Source organism: Zootoca vivipara, chromosome 4 (assembly GCF_963506605.1).
Source record: "Zootoca vivipara chromosome 4, rZooViv1.1, whole genome shotgun sequence".
Classification (NCBI taxonomy): domain Eukaryota; kingdom Metazoa; phylum Chordata; class Lepidosauria; order Squamata; family Lacertidae; genus Zootoca; species Zootoca vivipara.
This window is the reverse complement of record NC_083279.1, coordinates 62,614,812-62,634,822: the sequence shown is the minus strand read 5'-3', so window position 1 is coordinate 62,634,822 and position 20,011 is coordinate 62,614,812. Positions and strand designations below refer to the sequence as shown.

The 20,011-nt window shown below is 41.7% G+C and overlaps 1 protein-coding gene across 2 annotated transcripts in view; it reads left to right on the top strand.

The window, feature by feature from the left end:
- Nucleotides 1–20,011, top strand: part of PTGFRN (prostaglandin F2 receptor inhibitor) — an 88,957-nt gene that overhangs the window by 52,204 nt on the left and 16,742 nt on the right. Inside the window, exon 6 of one of the 2 annotated variants that reach the window (XM_035114817.2) lies at nt 15,200–15,619. The exons of the other annotated variant lie outside the window; for it this stretch is intronic. Within the exon in view, the coding sequence (XP_034970708.1) occupies nt 15,200–15,619 (420 nt within the window). The remainder of the gene's footprint in view (nt 1–15,199; nt 15,620–20,011) is intronic. 2 annotated transcript variants of the gene reach the window in all.

Genomic DNA, 20,011 nt, shown 5'->3' with positions numbered 1-20,011 from the left:
CGCCACTATACACTTGATAAGAGTGTAGGCACTTGGTGTTTTTGAAGGTTAACTCTACTGTATCTAGAGCATTGTGAATTGCATTAAATGCAAAATACTGTGCTCCACTGACAAGTCTAAGATAGATACTTAGTCCTTGTAAGATCGATCACAAACGGAAACTGAGAGCTAAGTGGCAAATCAAGGAGTACTTCTTAAGAACAGGCCTGCCTTTCAGAGACAAGAATCAGTAGCTTTTTACTGACAAGCTTCTCCTATCTCTTATTCATATTTAATATCTCTTGATCATCAAAGGCGAGTTTTTAGAGGCAGAGGAGGAGGAATAGAAATTACGGCTGGGTTCGGAAGGAGTTCAATATACCAGCCAAGCTACTATAAACTACTTCCCTTGTTGCTAATCTGATTTTCTTTTTGAAGCTGAAATTTTATCCTGTAATGGAGTAGGGAAACTGGTTTGATTTTCAGCTTAGAACAGATAAAGGAAGATAGCAAATTATAGAGATCGGTGCCTGAAACTGAAATTTACAATACCATAAACTATTAAATTAAAGAAGCATTAAATTGGTTAAACATCAGTGAGCAAAAACAACATACATACCCTGCTCACTTCACTTTTAAAACCACATAGTCATAAATGGACAGTATAAACCGAGATTGGCACAGAATTCAAGCTTTATAAAAACAAATGTTTACCAAAGTCAATCAGTTTCTATAAGTCCCATTCTACTTCATCAGTTCATTTAAAACAGCAGTGAAGAAGCTGCAGACCACAGACATAATTTGGTCCTCAAGACATCCCAGTTTGTCTCACTAGGTTACAGGTATTTGACGAAGCCATGTCCACCTGTCCTAGGCTGACATCATATATGACATATGGAATGTCCAGGGAGCTCTGCGGTTCTCTAATTTAAACTTCTTCCTGCCATTGGCCCAATTTACACATCACATTAAACCATAAACTATTCATATATGATGCCAGGTGCGGGTCAGATAAAGATTTACCTGGGCTTTGCCAGGACCACTGATCAGCTGAGCGACAGCATCTCCAAAGTCGTGTGCAGTTCCCTGTACACAGTGCTTTGTAAGTATGGACGGTCAGCTGATTGTTTTGGTAAAATAGCTCACCTGATATCATTGTGATATCAGGTCACTGACAATGCTACCCACCTGTCAAAATGTGACCCACTTGAGTTCAGGGGAATAAGTATGTGGCTCATCAGTCAGATTCAATTCCCAACTTAAAATTAGATGTACTGTATATAAGAACTCACCATTCCTTGGTGAGCTTTGCTGAAGAAATACCTAATACCAGTTCAATTCGGCTAAACACTGATAATCTGATCTATGCTAGAGATCCTAATTCAAAATTAATTCAGTTTCACAATCTTAGATCTTGTGTACCAAATCTAAATTCCCTAGACAGCAATTCCCTGCCCCAAAAGAGCATATTTTTGGGACCGAGCAAGGTCTAAAGGGTCAGCAAAATTGGCTTTCTCAAGATCTATCTTTAAGATGTTCTAAGTATCATAACTGAGCCATACACTCAGTACTGTACAAAGCTGGGTTGAAGTACTTTGGGACAGTCTCTTCCCTGGTACTCAAAAGTCTCCTGGTACCTCAAGTTTGGTGCCACCGCCTACCAATTTAGACTGGTTGGAAACCATATACAACTGACCCTAATATTTGTGGAGTAATTGCAAACACTTTAAAGGGAGCACCATGTAACTAGGGGAGTTTCTAATATGGGCCAGGCATGGCACTGAATTGTGAAATTAACCTCCTTGAAACCTGCTTCTGGCAATAAAAAAATTCATAACCGAGAAAATCAAACAAAATAAATGTACAGTATTTCTTGTTCCCTGCTGTTACCGGGAAAGAAGGCATTGGTTCTTAGTTGTTTAAAAATTCTGCCCAAAATCCTAGACTTTTTTTTAAAAGGGGAAATTGTTTCTGGCATGTCTTGTCTTTCAGGGAACAAGGGAGATACCAGGAGATGTAGGAGTAGTGTTTCTTGGTTTCCACATAGGCTGTCTTGAGTATACTTCCCTAGTGGGAATACTCTGAGATCTCTCCTCTGTTAGGCAGGATGGGGGGTGAGGGAGAGGAGAGGGAATTAACTGAACAAACTTGCATCTTATTATAGCAAAAACAATTTACCTAGAAGAGGGGAGGAAATGTGAATAGGGAGTTGGATTGTTGCCCTGTGATTACAGGAAGACAGGCATTTGTCTGGGCAGTCGAGGGCAGAAGGCCAAGGTACCTCTCTCATTATTAAAGTACTTAACATTAGCCTAGGGGAAGACAAAAGGGCAGGATTTGGAAAGGTGTCAGATTCAAATTTACCCAGGGGATATGTGAGCAAATGGATGTGTTTAAAACTAGGTTGTTGGGCTTTCCAAGTTGGAGGCTTTGGTACAGACTTGTAACAATGCATCTTGGGTTCCCTACCCTCTCACACACAACACAGATCTTTCGTATGTGTGGCTGAGCCTGGGGGTTTTGGAAACCACCTTCCTGACCATTGGACCCACTATTGGTCCTGTCCACTCAATCTGCTGCCTTTGCATGCAGGGGAATCCCTAACTCGTTGAGGGTTTGAGACCCTTTGGCTACCCTCCCCTGGTTTAACCAGCCAGTCGAAGCCGTTCCTAAGGTGTGGCCACTGTCACATGCTGACAGCTTCCAGGAGCCACAGGTGAGAGTTGAGTTCAGAGTGGGGACCAAAGATGGACAGACTACCCCAGAAGGAGCACAGCGTGTCCCTCACCAGAGGTACTACACCTCCCCTAACACCCCATACACACTTTGACTACAGATAAGCTTAAGACAAAATGCTATATACAGCAATAGCCCTCTTGTAAATCACTATCTCTGGTCTTGGATCCACTTACCGTGTGCCTTACTCTCCAGTCTGCCATTGGTGGTCAGCCAGATACTGCAGAAAAGCATCTGGAAGAGAAATGTGTGAACATGGGGGTTGCCTTTTAATCTGTTTTAGCTTGCAGGTGGCAGTATACTTGCTCTCCCAAATGCCATTTAGTATCCCTAGGATATTTAAGTACATTTTGAAAGCTACTTGGGGGGACAGGACCTTGTAATGAGAACCCAGTTTTCTGTCCCACGATTATTTACTTCCTCCTAGAGCAGTGTTTCTCAACCTTTTTTGGGCCAAGGCACACTTGTTCCAGGAAAAAAATCACGAGGCACACCACCATTAAAAAAGTTAAAAAATTTAACTCTGTGCCGCCCTATATTGACTATATAATTATGACTGTAAGAAACACTTGCCAATTGCTGTGTTGGTTGCAATCTCCTGTAATAAGGCTTCACAAGCCGCTGATTTCTCTGCCAGCACAATCCTTTGCTCAGCAAGTTTCAGGTTGAGCTCATCCAGCCAGCTTCTTTAAGTTTGTCTAAAACCACCCTCCCGTGGCGGTGGCTGTTGAGAGCTGCGCTCGCCCCGCGCCGTGAGCTGGCTGGCTTCCTTTCCGGCGGGTCAGCATTGCCCATTGGCGGCCGGCAGGCACGTGACAATGCAAATCACCCTTCTCGTCGCCGCACGTCGCGGCACACCAGCCAGCGTCTCGTGGCACACTAGTGTGCCGCGGAACAGCGGTTGAGAAACGCTGTCCTAGAGAGTCTGTCTGAATACAGAGAATGCTACCACCCAATGAATTCTGCAAAACATGCCCATGTTTTTTCCTGCTCCGGGAGAGGAAAGCAGTAGTGTATTAGGGACATCTACTATTTGCAAAGAAGTATACAACCTCAGTGTTCTTGCAATCATTGGTTATGAGCATTAGATTAAGACAAGGAATATGAGAGAGAGAGAAGGCGATAATGTTACTTGTTCTATCTCCTTGTCTTCAGTCTGAAATTAAATGATCCCTTGCCTTTGTATTTCTGAAATGCAGTACTGAAAAGGAATATGAAAAGATGCTAACAGTGCACTCGTTTTGGAGATCATGGAAGCAATTTATATGGAAAGAAAGCAATTATGCTACGGAGGCTGCTACCCTTAAACTTTGTACTATGCAGCAGTTCTTGTGAAATAAGTGGAGATTTCTGGGGGGGGGGGAGGCCTTAAAGCTTTATCCAAAACCTAGAGCACTGTAATCTGATCCTTGCAATTAGTTCCACATCCTGAGTCAATATTCAGTGGCCTAAGTGCACCAGCAAAAATGTGCTGCAGTTATTCTACACAATAGCTTACTTGAGGTGATAAAACATGGAAACACAAACTATTTATTTTCAGTGTACATTATTATTCAGGAATGTGGGCATTAAGGGGGGGGAAATACCAAGTCAATCTTAGACATTTACTTCCTAGTCTCAGGATCATAACACTCAGTCTCAGGCAGCACTTAACACCAGCTTCAACTTGATAACATAGGCATGAAATGTGAAATACCACACTTGAAATGCTTTTTTATAAAGACAGAATTGGTGCTGAAGTACTATTCTACTTGTCTGTATAGTAATTGCATAATAGTAAGTTGACAAAGTGTTTGCCTAGTTATGCCTTGTTAAAATATTTATGTCCCACCTCTGCCAAGCTGGCTAATAACAATAACCTAATAAAAACCATGGTAAAATGTAAAAGAACCTTAAGGGGATTAAAACAGCTCATCAGCAACTGTATTAAAAAAGCCAGTGATAGAATAGAGCATATTTTGTCTGTTTTCTGAGCACCATCCATGAGGGTGTTTGGTTAATGTATAAGGGGAGGGAGATTCCAAGGAGAAGATGTCGCAGCTGAAAAGGTGATCTCCCCTTTGCAGCCAGCATACCTCAATGTTCAAAGGGCATTTGGTTCCGCCCCCTGGTGACGTGTCAGGCTGCCTCAGTCATCATGAGAAGTTGGTGCCCCTGATGGGGAGTCTGCCCCCTCCCCCTTTGCACAAATTCATGACAATACTAACTGTTACATCTTGCATTTGGCCTGGTAACAAACAGGCAGTCAGTGTGGATCTCAGAGTTGTAATATTGTGACAAGGTCTCACTCCTGTCAGCAATTGCTCTGCATAATTCTGCCCTGACTGCAGATTACAGACCAAGCACAAGGACAGGCCCACATAGTATTGTATTGATGCTTAGCATAGTCTTTGTTCTTAGGTGTGATGGTAAGCTGCTTCCTGGGACCCAGGTGCTCTAGGAACCAAAGGCCATGTTGGATTCTGAAGTGCCAGAAAATGAAGTTCAAAGTAGAGACAGAAAAGGAACCTTGCTTAACCTTGCTATAAAAGTTAGGGACATCCTGTGCCTCTAAGTAGTGAAACTCCCTCCCCACAGAGGTGCACCTGACAGCTTCACTATACAGCTTTCAGCAAATGCTGGGGACAAACCTGTTCACCCTGGCCTTTGACACTTGAGGGGCATATTTTTAGGACCCACTCTGTTTTTGCATTCATAAGCTGTTCTAAATGGTTTTTCATGCTGTATTTAAAATTGTAACCTGCCCTGGGATCTTACAGTGAAGGGTGGGTAAAAAAATAAAATGATTTTGAATGATAGTAAAGCATGCAGAATATTGCAAGATATGGCAGAGAGTTTGCTGCCGTTCATCTCAATGAAGCCTAGAGGAAGGAGGCTCTGGAGTGGTCATATTCTATCCTAATATGTTTTGCTGTGCATAGATTTGAGATGTAAAATGAAGGCAACTTCATTTACAACCTTCACAGTCAACTTGCCTACTGTTGCTTCCTTGCAGAATTTAATTATAATGGTAATGATTTTCAGGAACTACTCTTAATAGTTTTCTCATTATTATACATCATTGTAAATCCACACTATTAGTGCTAAGTACAATCAAATACTCTTCATTTAACTACTAGCACATCTTAGTGTTGGTTTATGGAATGTTTCAGCTTTTTGTCTTGCTTTGTACGTAATTGGAAATATAAAATCAACACTGAGCAAGTAAAAGCTGTGTAAACAGCTTGGAGCTTTTGGAGAGTTTAATAGCTTGAACTGCCTCCAGGTTTTTTTTTTAAAAAGTCTGTTTTTATTATAAAATAAAAATAGTCAAGGGTAGTTCATAGGGAAAGCACATGAGGAGAATGTATTCTTACTTAAATGATTAGTCAAAATATTGTCACAAAGAAATGTACTTGTGGGAGAGTTTGTTGCAGGTGTTCATATTACAATTTATTTGTAGTTCTTAAGAAATTAGTAGAAGAGAATTTGGGAAGACACTGGCACAGAAACCAGAGAGAGGGGAGACCTCTGAAGGCACCGAGAACAGCATGTTTGGGCCCAATCTCTTTTGAGTCATATGAGACTTCTTTAGAGAGAATTGACTCTGTCTTCAAAGGACAGCTAAGACCATTAATGAGATAAGATGCAAGTTTGCTTGAGCTGTCCGTTGCAGAGATTGGATGTTACCCCTTAAGAGGAATCTTGCAAATTTAGGCATTTAATGCAGTACTCACATTGCCTTTGAGGCTACCTCCTGAAGTCAGTGGCAAACTCTTGCTGAAACGAACAAAGGCATAATCATTTACTGCCTCTCTGGCAGGCATCTGGTCAGAAAGTTGCTTATCCAATGTGTGATGCATTTTGTGCCTGGAATTAGGGTGCAGATTTTGAAGCAACTGCATTTGTTTGGGCAGTGTACTGCACAGTCACAAGTCCTAGAATCCTCTGGTGCAGCAAATATTACATGGTGCTTATTGGACCGACTTGCATACTTATAAGTGTTCTGGAATGCCTATGTTAAAACTGTGTATGAGACCCTCTCTTGTAATAAGAAATGTAACTGTTCTATTTAATGCAAATAATGCAGTAGTAATTGAGGTTGTAATTGTAACTGATTACCAACATAACTACTACTAAGCATTTAAGGCAATCTATATAATAGCCACTGGATAATCCTCTTGTAAATGAAGATGATACTTGTAACTAAAAGAACATTCTGCATGCATGCTTATAATACTATGCTATGCATACTATAATATGTTTGGCTTAAAATTTTTCCTGTTTGTAATCAGCATTTGTTGTCATTCATGTGTTCTTAGGAAGTTTATAAAACTACTCAGTGATTTATGCCAACAAGGTGTCATTAGAAAGTATTGCCTGAAGGCAGTATTTTCTTCTTTACTTCATTCAACAAATGGAGACATGGAATAGTGTCAGTAAGGGAAGGGTCTGGACAGAATGAGGGATGGAAATTTATTTCCCTCTCTTTGCAGCTTTCCTTATAGATCTCCAGTGATCCTGCTCCTCAAAGATGACTGTCCAAGGGATCGAGTCCAAATCCCCTCAGTTGGGAATTCACAGGTTGAAAGGGTTTGTGGCAGTGATGCTGATCATCCTCAGACATTTATTAGTATTAGACATGTATTGGCTAGATGCGGCATTTAAGGGAATACCAATGGCCAATGTAGGATATGATTGCTTGCTTTCAGACCCAAGTGCTATGAGGACCGTTCATTGGCTCAGATTAACATGCAGATGCATACCTATAAGGCCTTAGGAGGGGATTCAGTTGACTGCTGTTTCTATGTTTTGTTAAGTGATCAGCAAAGCTCTCATCCTGTCCCCCCCCCCACGCCCCCCATAGCTTCTTTAGTCAGATGTCTGGATGGCAAAGGGTTGGTATGAAGTAAAACGGGGGTTCCCAAACTCTGGTCCATGGACCACCAGTGTTCTGTGAGCTTCATTTAGGTGAAAATACCTAAATGTGTAAAAATACAATTAAAAATCACGCAGCATGTAGAACAGTGCATTACATACAGTTGCTACAACAAGCTAAGAAAATAATAATAGCCTGCTGAATCAGGCCAATAGTCCAGCATCCTGTTCTCACAGTGGTCAACCAGATGCCAATGGGAAACCAGTGAGCAGAACATGAGCACAAGAGCACTCTCTCCTCCAGTGGTTTCCAGCAACTGGTATTCGGAAGCATTGCGGCCTCCAACTATGGAAAAGTTTGAGCAAAGTCACCTTGGCTAGTAGCCATTGATAACCCTCTTCTCCATGAATTTGTCTAATCCTCATTTAAAGCCATTCAAGTTGGTGGCCATCACTGTCTCCTGGGGAATTGAGTTCTATAGGGTCCCTCAAGACCCTCAGCCATTTTTACATGGTCCTGGGTGTTGAGGTTGTGAGCCACTGAGGTAGAAGTGTTGTGCCAGTTTTTACCTTCTTGCAAATGGCTACAGTCCATGATATCCATTATGTAGGGGTCAAACTTGCCTTCGCTTGTGACACTACTGGTTACTGTATCCCTGGTTACAGTAGCTTAATTGTCTTCTACAAAAGTGATTGGCATCTTATTAATATATTAAACATGGAAGTTGAGAAAATGTGAAAGAGTAGGCTGACAACTTTAAATGACAATACCTCATGGGATTGCCAGCAGTACATGTGAAAAAGGTCAGGGTTCTTAGTGGACCACAGGTGTAAGAGGAGGCAAAAAAGAGTGATACAGCAGCAAAAAAGCTAATGCTATTTTCTTGATCTGAGACTATACTTCTAGAAGTAATAGTACTGCTCTATTCTACCTTGATCAGGTCACATTTGGAGTTTAGACAAATTAGGATGTGTGCAGAGGAGGGTGACCAAGATGATAAAGGGTCTGGAAGCCAAGCCTTATGAGGAATGCTTGAGGGAGTTGGGTTGTTTATCCTGGAAAAGAGGAGACAGAGCAGATGTGTTAGTCAGCTTCAAATATCTAAAGGGCTTCCACTTGGAAGATGGAGCAAGCTTGTTTTCTCCTGCTCTGGAGGATAAGACCCAAACCAATGGGTTCAAATGACAAGAAAGGGGATTCATACCAAACATTAGGAAGAACTTTCTTACAGTAAGAGCTGTTCAGCAGTGGAACAGACTTCCTCAGGAGTTGGCGGACTCTCCTTCAATGGAGGTTTTTAAGCAGAGATTGGTTGGCTATATATCAGGGATGCTTTATTTGTGATTCCTGTGTTGCATGGGTTGGTCTACATGACCCTCACGGTCCTTTCCAGGTCTACAATTCCAGGATTCTATTTATTCATTCCATACACAAAACACACCACTTTTCTTTCCTTGTGTCCTTTTCTAGTTTTTAGCCCCTTTTCAGCTGTTCCAGGTTTCATAGCTTGAGGACAACGACGCCACTCAGCAGGGCAGGCATAGAGACTTTAAAAGTGTGTTCTACATTGTCACATTCCTTGCCCAAGTAAACCACCCCTTTTCCAGGCATAACACTATGTATCTTTGCTAATCATTGTTGGGATGGGAGACACTCTGGCATGCTTTCTTGAGGGTAGGGAGTTGAGAGCTTTCCATTCAAGAAAATGATCTTCACCTTTGAGGAATTGAGTCTGCAGCATTAAACTATTTTTAATGTGAGCAATTGAGCAGTTTGGTGCTTAGCAGTTTGCGCACTGTGCTTTCCCCACCTTTTGCTGTTTTCCTTTAGATAGCATTGTACTGTGATCTCCTTTGTACAGTGCTGATTGTCATACCCAGTTTTCTCATCTTCTAGGCAGTGTTTACTCATTGTGAAAACTGCTGCTTGAAGGCAAAAGCACTGCAAAATGTAATCACGAACAAGTACCTTGCGGATCTCTTGGGGGAGGACAAAAGTATTATTGTATGTAGTTTTAATTTTGTGAATTGTGTTGCGAGCTTGGTATATCTTATTTCCCTGTTGCCTTGTAAAAGATTCACCTTGTGTTTAATATTCAGCCAGCTTTTTTATTGGAAGAAAATGGATTGTTGTTCAAACAGTCTAAATGCCAAGCTAGTTCAAATCTATAAATAAAAGCCCTGCTTTCATGGTACGTGACCTGCCTCTTTCATACTGAAAAGCTAAAATGTATGTGATGTACCTGTAGAAACATGTAGAGGCCAAATGAGGGAGCAGGTTGAGGGAAAACCAGTGTTTGGCACCACTAAATTGCATTTCCTAGTGTAATTCCAAGCCCTTTTCAGATAGCAGCAACAGGCTATACCTTTTTTTTTTTAGATTGATCAACTAGTCACAAAAATATGACTAAAATACTATATTTCATGAATTGTCAGCTTCCACCTGCTAAAATAGGATGGTGATGGAAGCAGTAGATTTGATATTCTTATGAAGGGACCTGTGAGCTGCAGTCCTGAAGATTTGAGGTGAACTGATCACAAATGTAATGCTTGTTGCTGCTTTTACATATGACCAGTTTTGGCAAAGTGCCTTTATCTGAATTAAGCTGCCCTACTTTGTAACATAACGTTTGCAGGATCAGACAACAAAATTCCCTTCAACGTAGGTATGAATTCATCTTATAAATCTGGATGCTGACTTCATAATATATTAAGCTTTTTTTAAAAATTTTTTTATTAATTTTACACAATAAAGCAAGACATACATAACATATTCTCCCCCTTCTTCTACCCACCCCCCACAAGCCCCCTCCTGCCCCGAGAGAGTCCCATGCAAAGTGGATAGTTGAAGGTGGTCCATTTTATAATTGGGTTTGTCCCCTCCTTGCTCTCCCCCCCAGAGGCCGCCCCCCCCCCGCCACCAGGCCTGGAAGCTTTTTTTTTATCATGTCAAGATTGTTAGATGAGATGTTTGTAACAATACTTTTGAACATGTTTGCATTTAATACCTTTTTATCGCAGCTCTCCGTGATAAAGTGTGTTCTCCTTCATGGAGAGCACATGTTGCTGTGGGGGCAAACAAGACATCCCTCTGTTGCTGGGTGGGTTAGTTTGGATGACCACGAATCTTATTGGGCACCTCTTGGTCGTTGGGGAGAATTTGATGTTGCAATTTATGTTTGACAACCAAGGGGCTATTTATTCCCTGCGTGCAGCGTTGAGCTGCCTCTTTTCGCTGCACGCATCGGATCACCCTCCCACTCTCCCTATATTTAGGGCTGTTCGCATTGACTGTATGCCTGTCATGGGGTTGTCTCCTTTGGGGCAAGGGCCTGGTAGGAATTTTTCCATTTGGCTGATTGGCTGGTGCCATTTGGTTTTTTGCCTACTGCGTAGCAAAATCACCACAACTTGTAAGGTTGCAGTTAGGCATTGGTTAAATTTGGTTGATAGAGGGGGTATGGTTGGCTGTGCCTGCCCTTCCAACGCTGCTGCTGCAAGAGTATTCCGTTAAAGGAATCCTGGGACTTGCCATGCTCTTGTCCGAACCCCTGTCAAGGCGCTAGGGCCACGCAAGAGCCCCTGGGAGAATTTGGGGAGAGGTGAGGGCCTGGCACCCAGCTCTGTTCTCTCCCCAAAATGTTTTCCCTTATTGACTTTTGCAGGCTTGTGGATGTCAGTTCTGTTCCTACCTCTAGGTGGGAACAGATAGTCGCAAACCAATGCCTAAGCAGCCACTCACATTCTGTAATCAATAAAGTTGTGGCCAAAAAACTATGCCAAAAACCTTAAACAAAAATTTTGTGTGAAATGTGTTTTATTTGAGGGTGGCTTGGGGACCTTGACATGCAAGTACTGGTAAACTTCTTCTCAGGTTTTTATGGTGGGAAATGAGCCATAAGCTGTACAGTTTTTACAGTTGATCTTATTTACATTTGTGCACCTTCAGAATGTGGCTCAGTTCTGCATGATACTAACTTCTGTTTAGTGAAAAATGTTTATTTTGGCACTGTATTCCATGTTACTGCAGGATGTATCTTAGTAGTATAGAAACATTATTGTTTCAAGTCATTTTGTTTATTTAAACTACCATGAGAAGTTTTAATACTTACATTAACACATGAAACAAACAAGCATTTATACCTACAAATATACATAAAGTATATTTGTGTGATAATAACAAGTGTGGTAATAAGTAGCATAAAGCAAAAGTGAGATGATTCATTAGAACAATGTAAATGGCATAAACAGCCATATGTCACCACCAACTTTATCCTTCATAAATGTTGATCTTTGATGATTTTCATGGGCCTAAATATAATAATTTATATTATGCTATACTATATTTATAACTTCTGCATTAATGTTCTAACCCGAATCCTACAGTACCAATCAAGTAGAGCTGGAACTGCTTTCTTTTTTCAATACATGGCAATTGATATTTTAACTGCTGTTGACAGATTTATTGGGTTTTTTTTGTCATTCAATGCAGCCTTCAAAATGGTTTAGTAATACTCTAAGCCAGGCATCCCCAAACTGCAGCCCTCCAGATGTTTTGGCCTACAACTCCCATGATCCCTAGCTAACAGGAACAGTGGTCGGAGAAGATGGGAATTGTAGTCCAAAACATCTGAAGGGCCGAAGTTTGGGGATGCCTGCTCTAAGCCATCTTATTTGGAATATTGTATCTTGTGATTGATTATAATACAGCACTAACTGTCAAAAACTTTTAATTTTGTTTCATCTCCAAAATATGTGTCATATAATCTGCATGAGGTTTTCCCAGCAGTTATCCTCAGAGAGATTTATAAATCAGGTTCAGTTTATACGATGTCAGATGCCATTGATGCATGGTATTATACCCCCCCCCCCTTAAGAGTGGCTGTAATTAATGTTTTACCTTTTTTTTTCTCCTAGCCCTCCCCTATTTTCTTCTTAAATATTCAAATGCAGGTCTGCTAATCATTTCTTGTGGTAGTTCATAGAACTTTGACTTTGCATTCACTAAAAATCTTATATATTTATATTTTTAATAGTGTTTCTCCCCTCAGATGCATAGAGCAATTCCTTCAATGCTGTTGGACTCTTACTGATTCTCTATGGGTGTTTGTGTGTGATTATTTTTAATGCAGCAATAGCAAGCAGCAATAGCAAGCCCTATAAGAAAGAATTTGTACATCTGTGGGGAAAAATGAGACATCACATTACTTATGTGCTCAAGGATACTAGCCTGTTTTTCAAATATATATATCTTCAAAAACGGATATGTCCCTTAATATTTCTCTCTGTCTGTTCATTATACATATGGTGTAAATGTCAACAATCCTGTATTCATATGGCCTATGAGATTGCATTGCCGCCGCCACCTCAGACTGCGCACATGATATATCCCAATTCTGCCTTAAGAAGTCCAGTAGTCTTAAAAGAAGGATGTGGGTGGCACTGTGGTCTAATCCACTGAGCCTCTTGGGCTTACCAATCGGAAGATTGGGAGTTTGAATCTGTGTGACGGGGTGAGCTCCCGTTGCTCTGTCTCAGCTTCTGCCAAGCTAGCAGTTTGAAAGCATGCCAGTGCACTGCTGTGGTCGGAAGGTAAAAGGTGTTTCCTTGTGCTCTGGAACTTTTCATAGTCCTCCGTGCACCAGTAGCAGTTTAGTCATGCTGGCCACATGATCAAGAAAGCAGAAATGATAAAAGTTTACAGATTTTTTTTGAAACAAAACAGAAAATTCCTTCCAGTAGCACCTTAGAGACCAACTAAGTTTGTCATTGGTATGAGCTTTCGTGTTGTCGATTATTGTGAGATTAATCTGAAAACCAAATGAATGCTATATTCTGAATTAAGCTTTGTTTCACTCAAATGTCACCCAAATAATCTGCACTGTGAGTACATCAGGTAATCTTGGAGGAAGCTGATTTTCTAGATCGATTACAGTCGGGGTTTAGGCCCAGCTTTGGCACAGAAACTGCTTCAGTTACCCTGTATAATGACACCTGTCAGGAGATAAATGTGTCCCTGTTAACTCTCCTTGACCTCTCAGTGGCTTTAGATACCATTAACCATAGTATCCTCCTGGATTGGCTGTCCGAGTTAGTGGGTGGGTAGCATTGCTTTGCAATGGTTCTGGTCCTACATGGATGGTCGTCCAGACGATCATGCTTAGAGACTGGAGTGGAGTTATCTGGAGCTTTGGGCTATGCTGTCAGCAATATGCTGATGACACACAGCTCTACTTGTAGGCGTCACAGTGGATTTGCTGGACTGATGTCTTTCCTCGGTAACAGACTGGATGAAAGCCAATAAACCAAAACTCAATCCAATAAGACTGAGGCACTGCTAGTGGGCAGTTCCCTAGACCGGAAGGATGGGAGATGGCTTTCTTTTGATGGGGTTATATTCTCTCTGAAAGAGCAGGTATGCAGCTTATGGGTACTTCTGCATCCATTGCTGTTGCTTGAGGCTCAGGTGGCCTCAGTGGCATGGAGTGCCTTCCATTAGCTTTGGGTGGTGGCCCAGCTGTGCCCCTATCTGGACAAGGTTAGCTTGACTTGTGTCGCCTATGCACTATTAACCTCTATATATAACCTCCTGCAACACAATATATCTGGGGATGCCTCTGAAGATGGTTTGGAAACTTCAGCGGGTGCAGAATTCAGTGGACAGGTTACTCACTGGGACAAGACGGTTTGAGCATATTACATTGATCCTGGCCCAACTGCTCTGGTTGCCAATTATTTTCCAGGCTGAATTTAAAGTGCTGGCTTTGACCTGTAAAATCTTAAATGACGGAGGTATGCAATATGTCAAGGACCGCCTCTCCCCATATGAACTGACCATCAGGGTGACAACACAGGCCTTTTCTGTGGCATCTCCCCATTTGTGGAATGCTCTCCCCTGAGAGGCTCGTCTGGCATCTTTATTACACATCTTTAGGCACTAGGCAAAAACTTCATTCTTCTCCCAGACCTTTGTTTAATTAGCCGATGTATGGTTTTTGAACTGTGGTGGGGGATATTGTTTTTGTTTGCTACTATGTTATTTTTTGTGTGGCTTTTTAAAACATACTGTATTGTAAACTACTCTGATCCTCGGATGTAGATAGATATTTAATAAATAGAATAAAGAAAGAAAATTTGGTAAAGCTATTTTTTCAGACTCTTTAAGTTCACCCATGCCCATTTGGGCAGCCACTGCATAGTGTTAAATGGGAACTCTTAACTTCTTATTAAGGCTCAGTTAGGACTTCACCCAAGCATGAAGATTAAATTCTCAGTATATAATTTTTCTGCATGCCTACCTTTCCTTGCTGCTTCTGTTCCTCATGTATTGTCATAACATTCTGCTAAGTAGCCACTAAAGGCTGTGTCACTTGGGCTGTGATCTTGTGCATACTTGCCTGAGAGTAGCCCCATTGAGCACAGTGGGAATTATGCTATTAGGTTTGCATATTGTCCTGAGATTCTTTGTGTGTTTGCCTCTAACAGACTAAGATGCCCACTTCTCAGGTTTTTTTAAACATGAAATGTACTGCTGAATGTTAGAATGCAGCATTAATCCCTTGCTTGCTTTTATGTTTGTCCATCCTTTGCTTGTGGCTTATGTCTGTGCCTCCTTTGCTTTTCTCAGATTATATGCTGACCGTAGAGGCTGTGAAACTGAAGCCATTCTTCATGGCAGGTCACACCTTTGAAATGACATGCAAGGTATCTTCCCAGAACATCAAGACTCCTCGTTACTCAGTCCTCATTACAGCCGAGAAGCATCTGAATGACCAGTCAACTCCTAATGGGACCACTCGCATAATTTCTCTCAATCAAGATTCAGTGGTCAGACGGGAAGATTGGACAGACCAGGAACGGGTGGATGGTGTAGTCTTGGAAAAGGTTCAGGAGAACGAGTTCCGCTACAGGATGTACCAGACACAGATTTCTGATGCTGGGCTGTATCGCTGTGTGGTGACTGCATGGTCACCAGGGGGTGGAGGCATGTGGCGAGAGGCAGTCAATGGTTTATCCAACCCGATCCAGATAGACTTCCAGACCTCAGGTCAGTGCAAAGCTCAATATGTTAATCGGTGAGAGAACATGACAATAGTGCCTGTCCCAGAGATTCATTCAGAATAGCTGTGGTCCGTCGATCAGAATTTCCCCCTTTCATATTGCTGTGTTAAATGCATTTAAGAAATTCACAAAGTTCTGGTCCACAAAGAAATCCTACTGTCATGGTATTGTCAAATAATATTTTCGTAGTCTTTATCACTGGTGGAAATCCAGGAAATTGGGGTGGAAATCCCATGCTTAGGAACACATCTTTTATTTCACTCCATAAGAATTTGATAAAAGTTACTCGGGCATCTGAGTATTGATTTGTATGTCTGCCAGTTGCCCATTGAGCCTTTAGAGATGGTCACTTTGAAGCCCTAAATTTCTCTGAAGTGAGATGTGCTTGAATGGAGAATATTCTTTGGGGTAGTCATAGTAGCTACAAGGCAGCCTTCTCTAGCTTGGTGCCCTTCAGGTGTTTGGCACCACAACTTCTATCATTTCTGACCATTGCCCCTGTTGGGAGTTCCCAACAATGTCTGGAGGGAACAGAAGTAGCTTCACATTCAAATATTTCATAAGGTCATTCAGAAGCAAGTAGCTATGGACTTCCAGTACTTGCCATTACTGTATATTTCTCCTGGCATCCCTGCTTCTTGACTTGGTTTTACCCAAACTCTGGAATTGATTGTTCATTAAACACCTCTGAACACCAATGTAAGTGGAAATTGTTCTGAAGTTATGGCATCTGACTGCTTCCGTAACTATTGGAGCAATAAATAAATCACAAAATTACAGTACTCCCTCCCTGGAAATAAAAGCTTAACAAAGTTTGGCTGTAACAGCAAAAATAACAACTAAGAGCTAGAATTGCAGGTGAATATAGAAATAAATTTGGCCGATACTGATTGCCCAGTACAGTATTACAATATTGACAAGGAAATAATTACCTCAAGCAGGTTTGGTTTTTTTTATAGAAGAAATATTGTAATTTTGCGTTAATTTGTTTTTACTTGCAGAGCATTGTGATATAAGTAATATTTTTGGAGCAGAGTTCTGTTGATTACTGATAATTGTCAAATGATTAAATAAATAACAAAAACAGGAAGAAAATAAATAATTGCCTACTGGTTGGCACATGTACACTTACATAGTGCACTCTGTCCAGTTGAGAGAGTCTTAACCAGGCATCCCCAAACTGCGGCCCTCCAGATGTTTTGGCCTACAACTCCCATGATCCCTAGCTAACAGGACCAGTGGTCAGGGATGATGGGAATTGTAGTCCAAAACATCTGGAGGGCCGAAGTTTGGGGATGCCTGGTCTTAACATTGCTAGTCAGGACACATGCCTCTTCTTTGTAGTGCTTCACTTGCCAGCTTGAGAGTCAGTGTTGTGTGAAAAGGGAATGATATTGACAATTTTTTTCGGGGGGTGGGGGACGACAACCATTATACAGTGTTGAGATCTCTCTCTCTCTCTCTCTCTCTCTCTCTCTCTCTCTCTCTCTCTCTCTCTGTGTGTGTGTGTGTGTGTGAGAGAGAGAGAGAGAGAGAGAGAGAGAGAGAGAGAGAAGAGATTTGTTCATAATACTTTCAATGAACTGTTTCTGCTGGGTGGGTTACGTTTCATAAGGTACTGGAGGAAGGAAAGGAGAAAAGGCTACAGCTTCCCAAGCAATAGCAAAATGACAAACATAGTTGTAACTTCTTTGCAGCAGGCTTCTAGAAAGCAGCCTGCAGATCTGGGACTGTTAGGTACCAGTAGTGGTTCATGGGAGGCTGGAGCAGTGGCATTCTCCCAGCACCAGTGGAAAGGTGCCACTGCTGCCACCACCCCAAGAACCACCAATAACTGTCGGTAGCTGTGGCTTAAATCAAGATTGCAAAAATGAATGTTGTGTTACAGCTTATTCCTTCCTTTGCTACTGTGGCTGGTGTGCTAGCTCCTTTCTGAAGTGTGAAAGCACATGGGTGGCCACACAGTGGGGTGGCACTCAACAGTGCACCAGAATTTGCTGCAGTAGACACCAAAAGTGTGAGCAAAAAGTATGAGCCAAGGAGCCATACCCAACGGTAGCTCTCCAGTGTTTGAAGATGCTCAGTCATTTCTCTTCACGCTACACACAGCTCCGATAGTATGACAGTGTTTGGTGGATGAAAACAAAATGTGTGAAGTGGCTCTAACATGTTGCCCACCCATGTTTTATTTTAAAACAAGACCTTCATTCTGAACCATGCCCAACTCAGGCAATACCCTGTGTAACCTTAGAAGCCAATAAAGGGTGTAGGGACTATGGTTAAAGGAATCTCAAAGATTTCCACATAAAAGCTTTTAGTGGTTGTTGCAATAGATGTCTGTGTTCTTATTGATTTTTTTGTGTGAAGCTGAGAGGACTTACTTTGATCGAAAGACTTTTCAACCACTGGTTTGGCTTACTGCCAGAGCTGTTTGGAGCATCACTTTTGTCTGAATGGTTTCATGTTTCAAGAAAAGCTCTTCAGGATGTGAATGTGCAATTTAGCTGAACTGTAGGAGGTCTCTCTGTTGGTGTCTGTACTCATACACAAGTTATTTATTTATTTTTACCCTAGGAGCCCTGACATGCAGATGTGCTTTAGAAAGGTTTCCATGAACTCTCATAGAAGAATGTGTATCAGATTCTTTCCAGAGAAGCAGCGTTAGTTGCAGAAAAACCAAGGGAGTCTTGAGGATCTCAAAAGCCAAACAGATTTATTATGATATCGGTTGCATCTGATGAAGTGGATTCTACTCCCTGAAAGCTTATGCCCTAGTCCATTTGTTAGTCTTCTAGTTGCCACAAAGCTTCCTTGTTTATTCCAGGGGTAGTAGAATTGCCAGCTTGAGATGGAAAGTTTCCCTACGTCTCTCACTCACTGATCATTGTTTTGCTGTGGTGCAATGAATGCACATCTTTTTAAAACACTTGTCTGGAGCAAGGACATCTTCTAACCTGGAGCTCATAAATCAGGACACACAAGATCTCTAATCTATATTCTCCTTCATTCGGTATCAATGGAAGGTTGTTCCCAACTGTGCAACAAAAACCTCTGTTCAATTTACTGTATTAAGTCTCTTAAAACAGGAACTATCACTAATTTGCTCAAGGCTATTTCACAGTCTAAGAGTTCTCATTGCTAGCAAATGATCCTTTATTTTCACCAGCTGAAAATTTTCCAGTTTCTATTCACCCAATTGACATAGTCTTTTAGGTACTCCGAGTTTGCTTTTCTACCTCATATTTATAATCCTGACTCACACAACTTGGTAAGTCAAACAGTGACTTACTGGGACTGTGTGGCGTTGTGGCAGCTTTGTTCTTCCCTAGTTGTTTTTATTCTCTCACCACTCTAAACCAAGGTTTGGGTTAGTGTGTTCTCCAAACACATGGGCTCATGGTTCAGCTCTTTCCTCGCTAATCATGAGCTGTAGTCATAATCCTATTCTACTTCCCATTCAGCTAACTATGTAGACACCCCACCTCAAATTGTGTTAAGGGCAAGAGGCACCAAATTCTGTTCAAGGCTTATAATCATAGAATCATAGAGTTGGAAGAGACCACAAGGGCCATCCAGTCCAACCCCCTGCCAAGCAGGAAACACCATCAAAGCATTCTTGACATATGCCTGTCAAGCCTCTGCTTAAAGACCTCCAAAGAAGGAGACTCCACCACACTCCTTGGTAGCAAATTCCACTGCCGAACAGCTCTTACTGTCAGGAAGTTCTTCCTAATGTTTAGGTGGAATCTTCCTTCTTGTAGTTTGAATCCATTGCTCCGTGTCCGCTTCTCTGGAGCAGCAGAAAACAACCTTTCTCCCTCCTCTATATGGCATCCTTTTATATATTTGAACATGGCTATCATATCACCCCTTAACCTTCTCTTCTCCAGGCTAAACATACCCAGCTCCCTAAGCCGTTCCTTATAAGGCATCATTTCCAAGCCTTTGACCATTTTGGTTGCCCTCTTCTGGACACGTTCCAGCTTGGCAGTATCTTCTTGAACTGTGGTGCCCAGAGCTGGACACAGTACTCCAGGTGAGGTCTGACCAGAGCAGAATACAGTGGTACTATTACTTCCCTTGATCTAGATGCTAAACTCCTATTGATGCAGCCCAGAATTGCATTGGCTTTTTTAGCTGCTGCATCACACTGCTGACTCATGTCAAGTTTGTTGTCTACCAAGGCTCCTAGATTCTTTTCACATGTACTGCTCTCAAGCCAGGTGTCTCCCATCCTGTATTTGTGCCTTTCATATTTTTTTGCCCAAGTGTAGTACTTTACATTTCTCCTTGTTAAAATTCATCTTGTTTGCTTTGGCCCAGTTGTCTAATCTGTTAAGGTCATTTTGAAGTGTGATCCTGTCCTCTGGGGTATTAG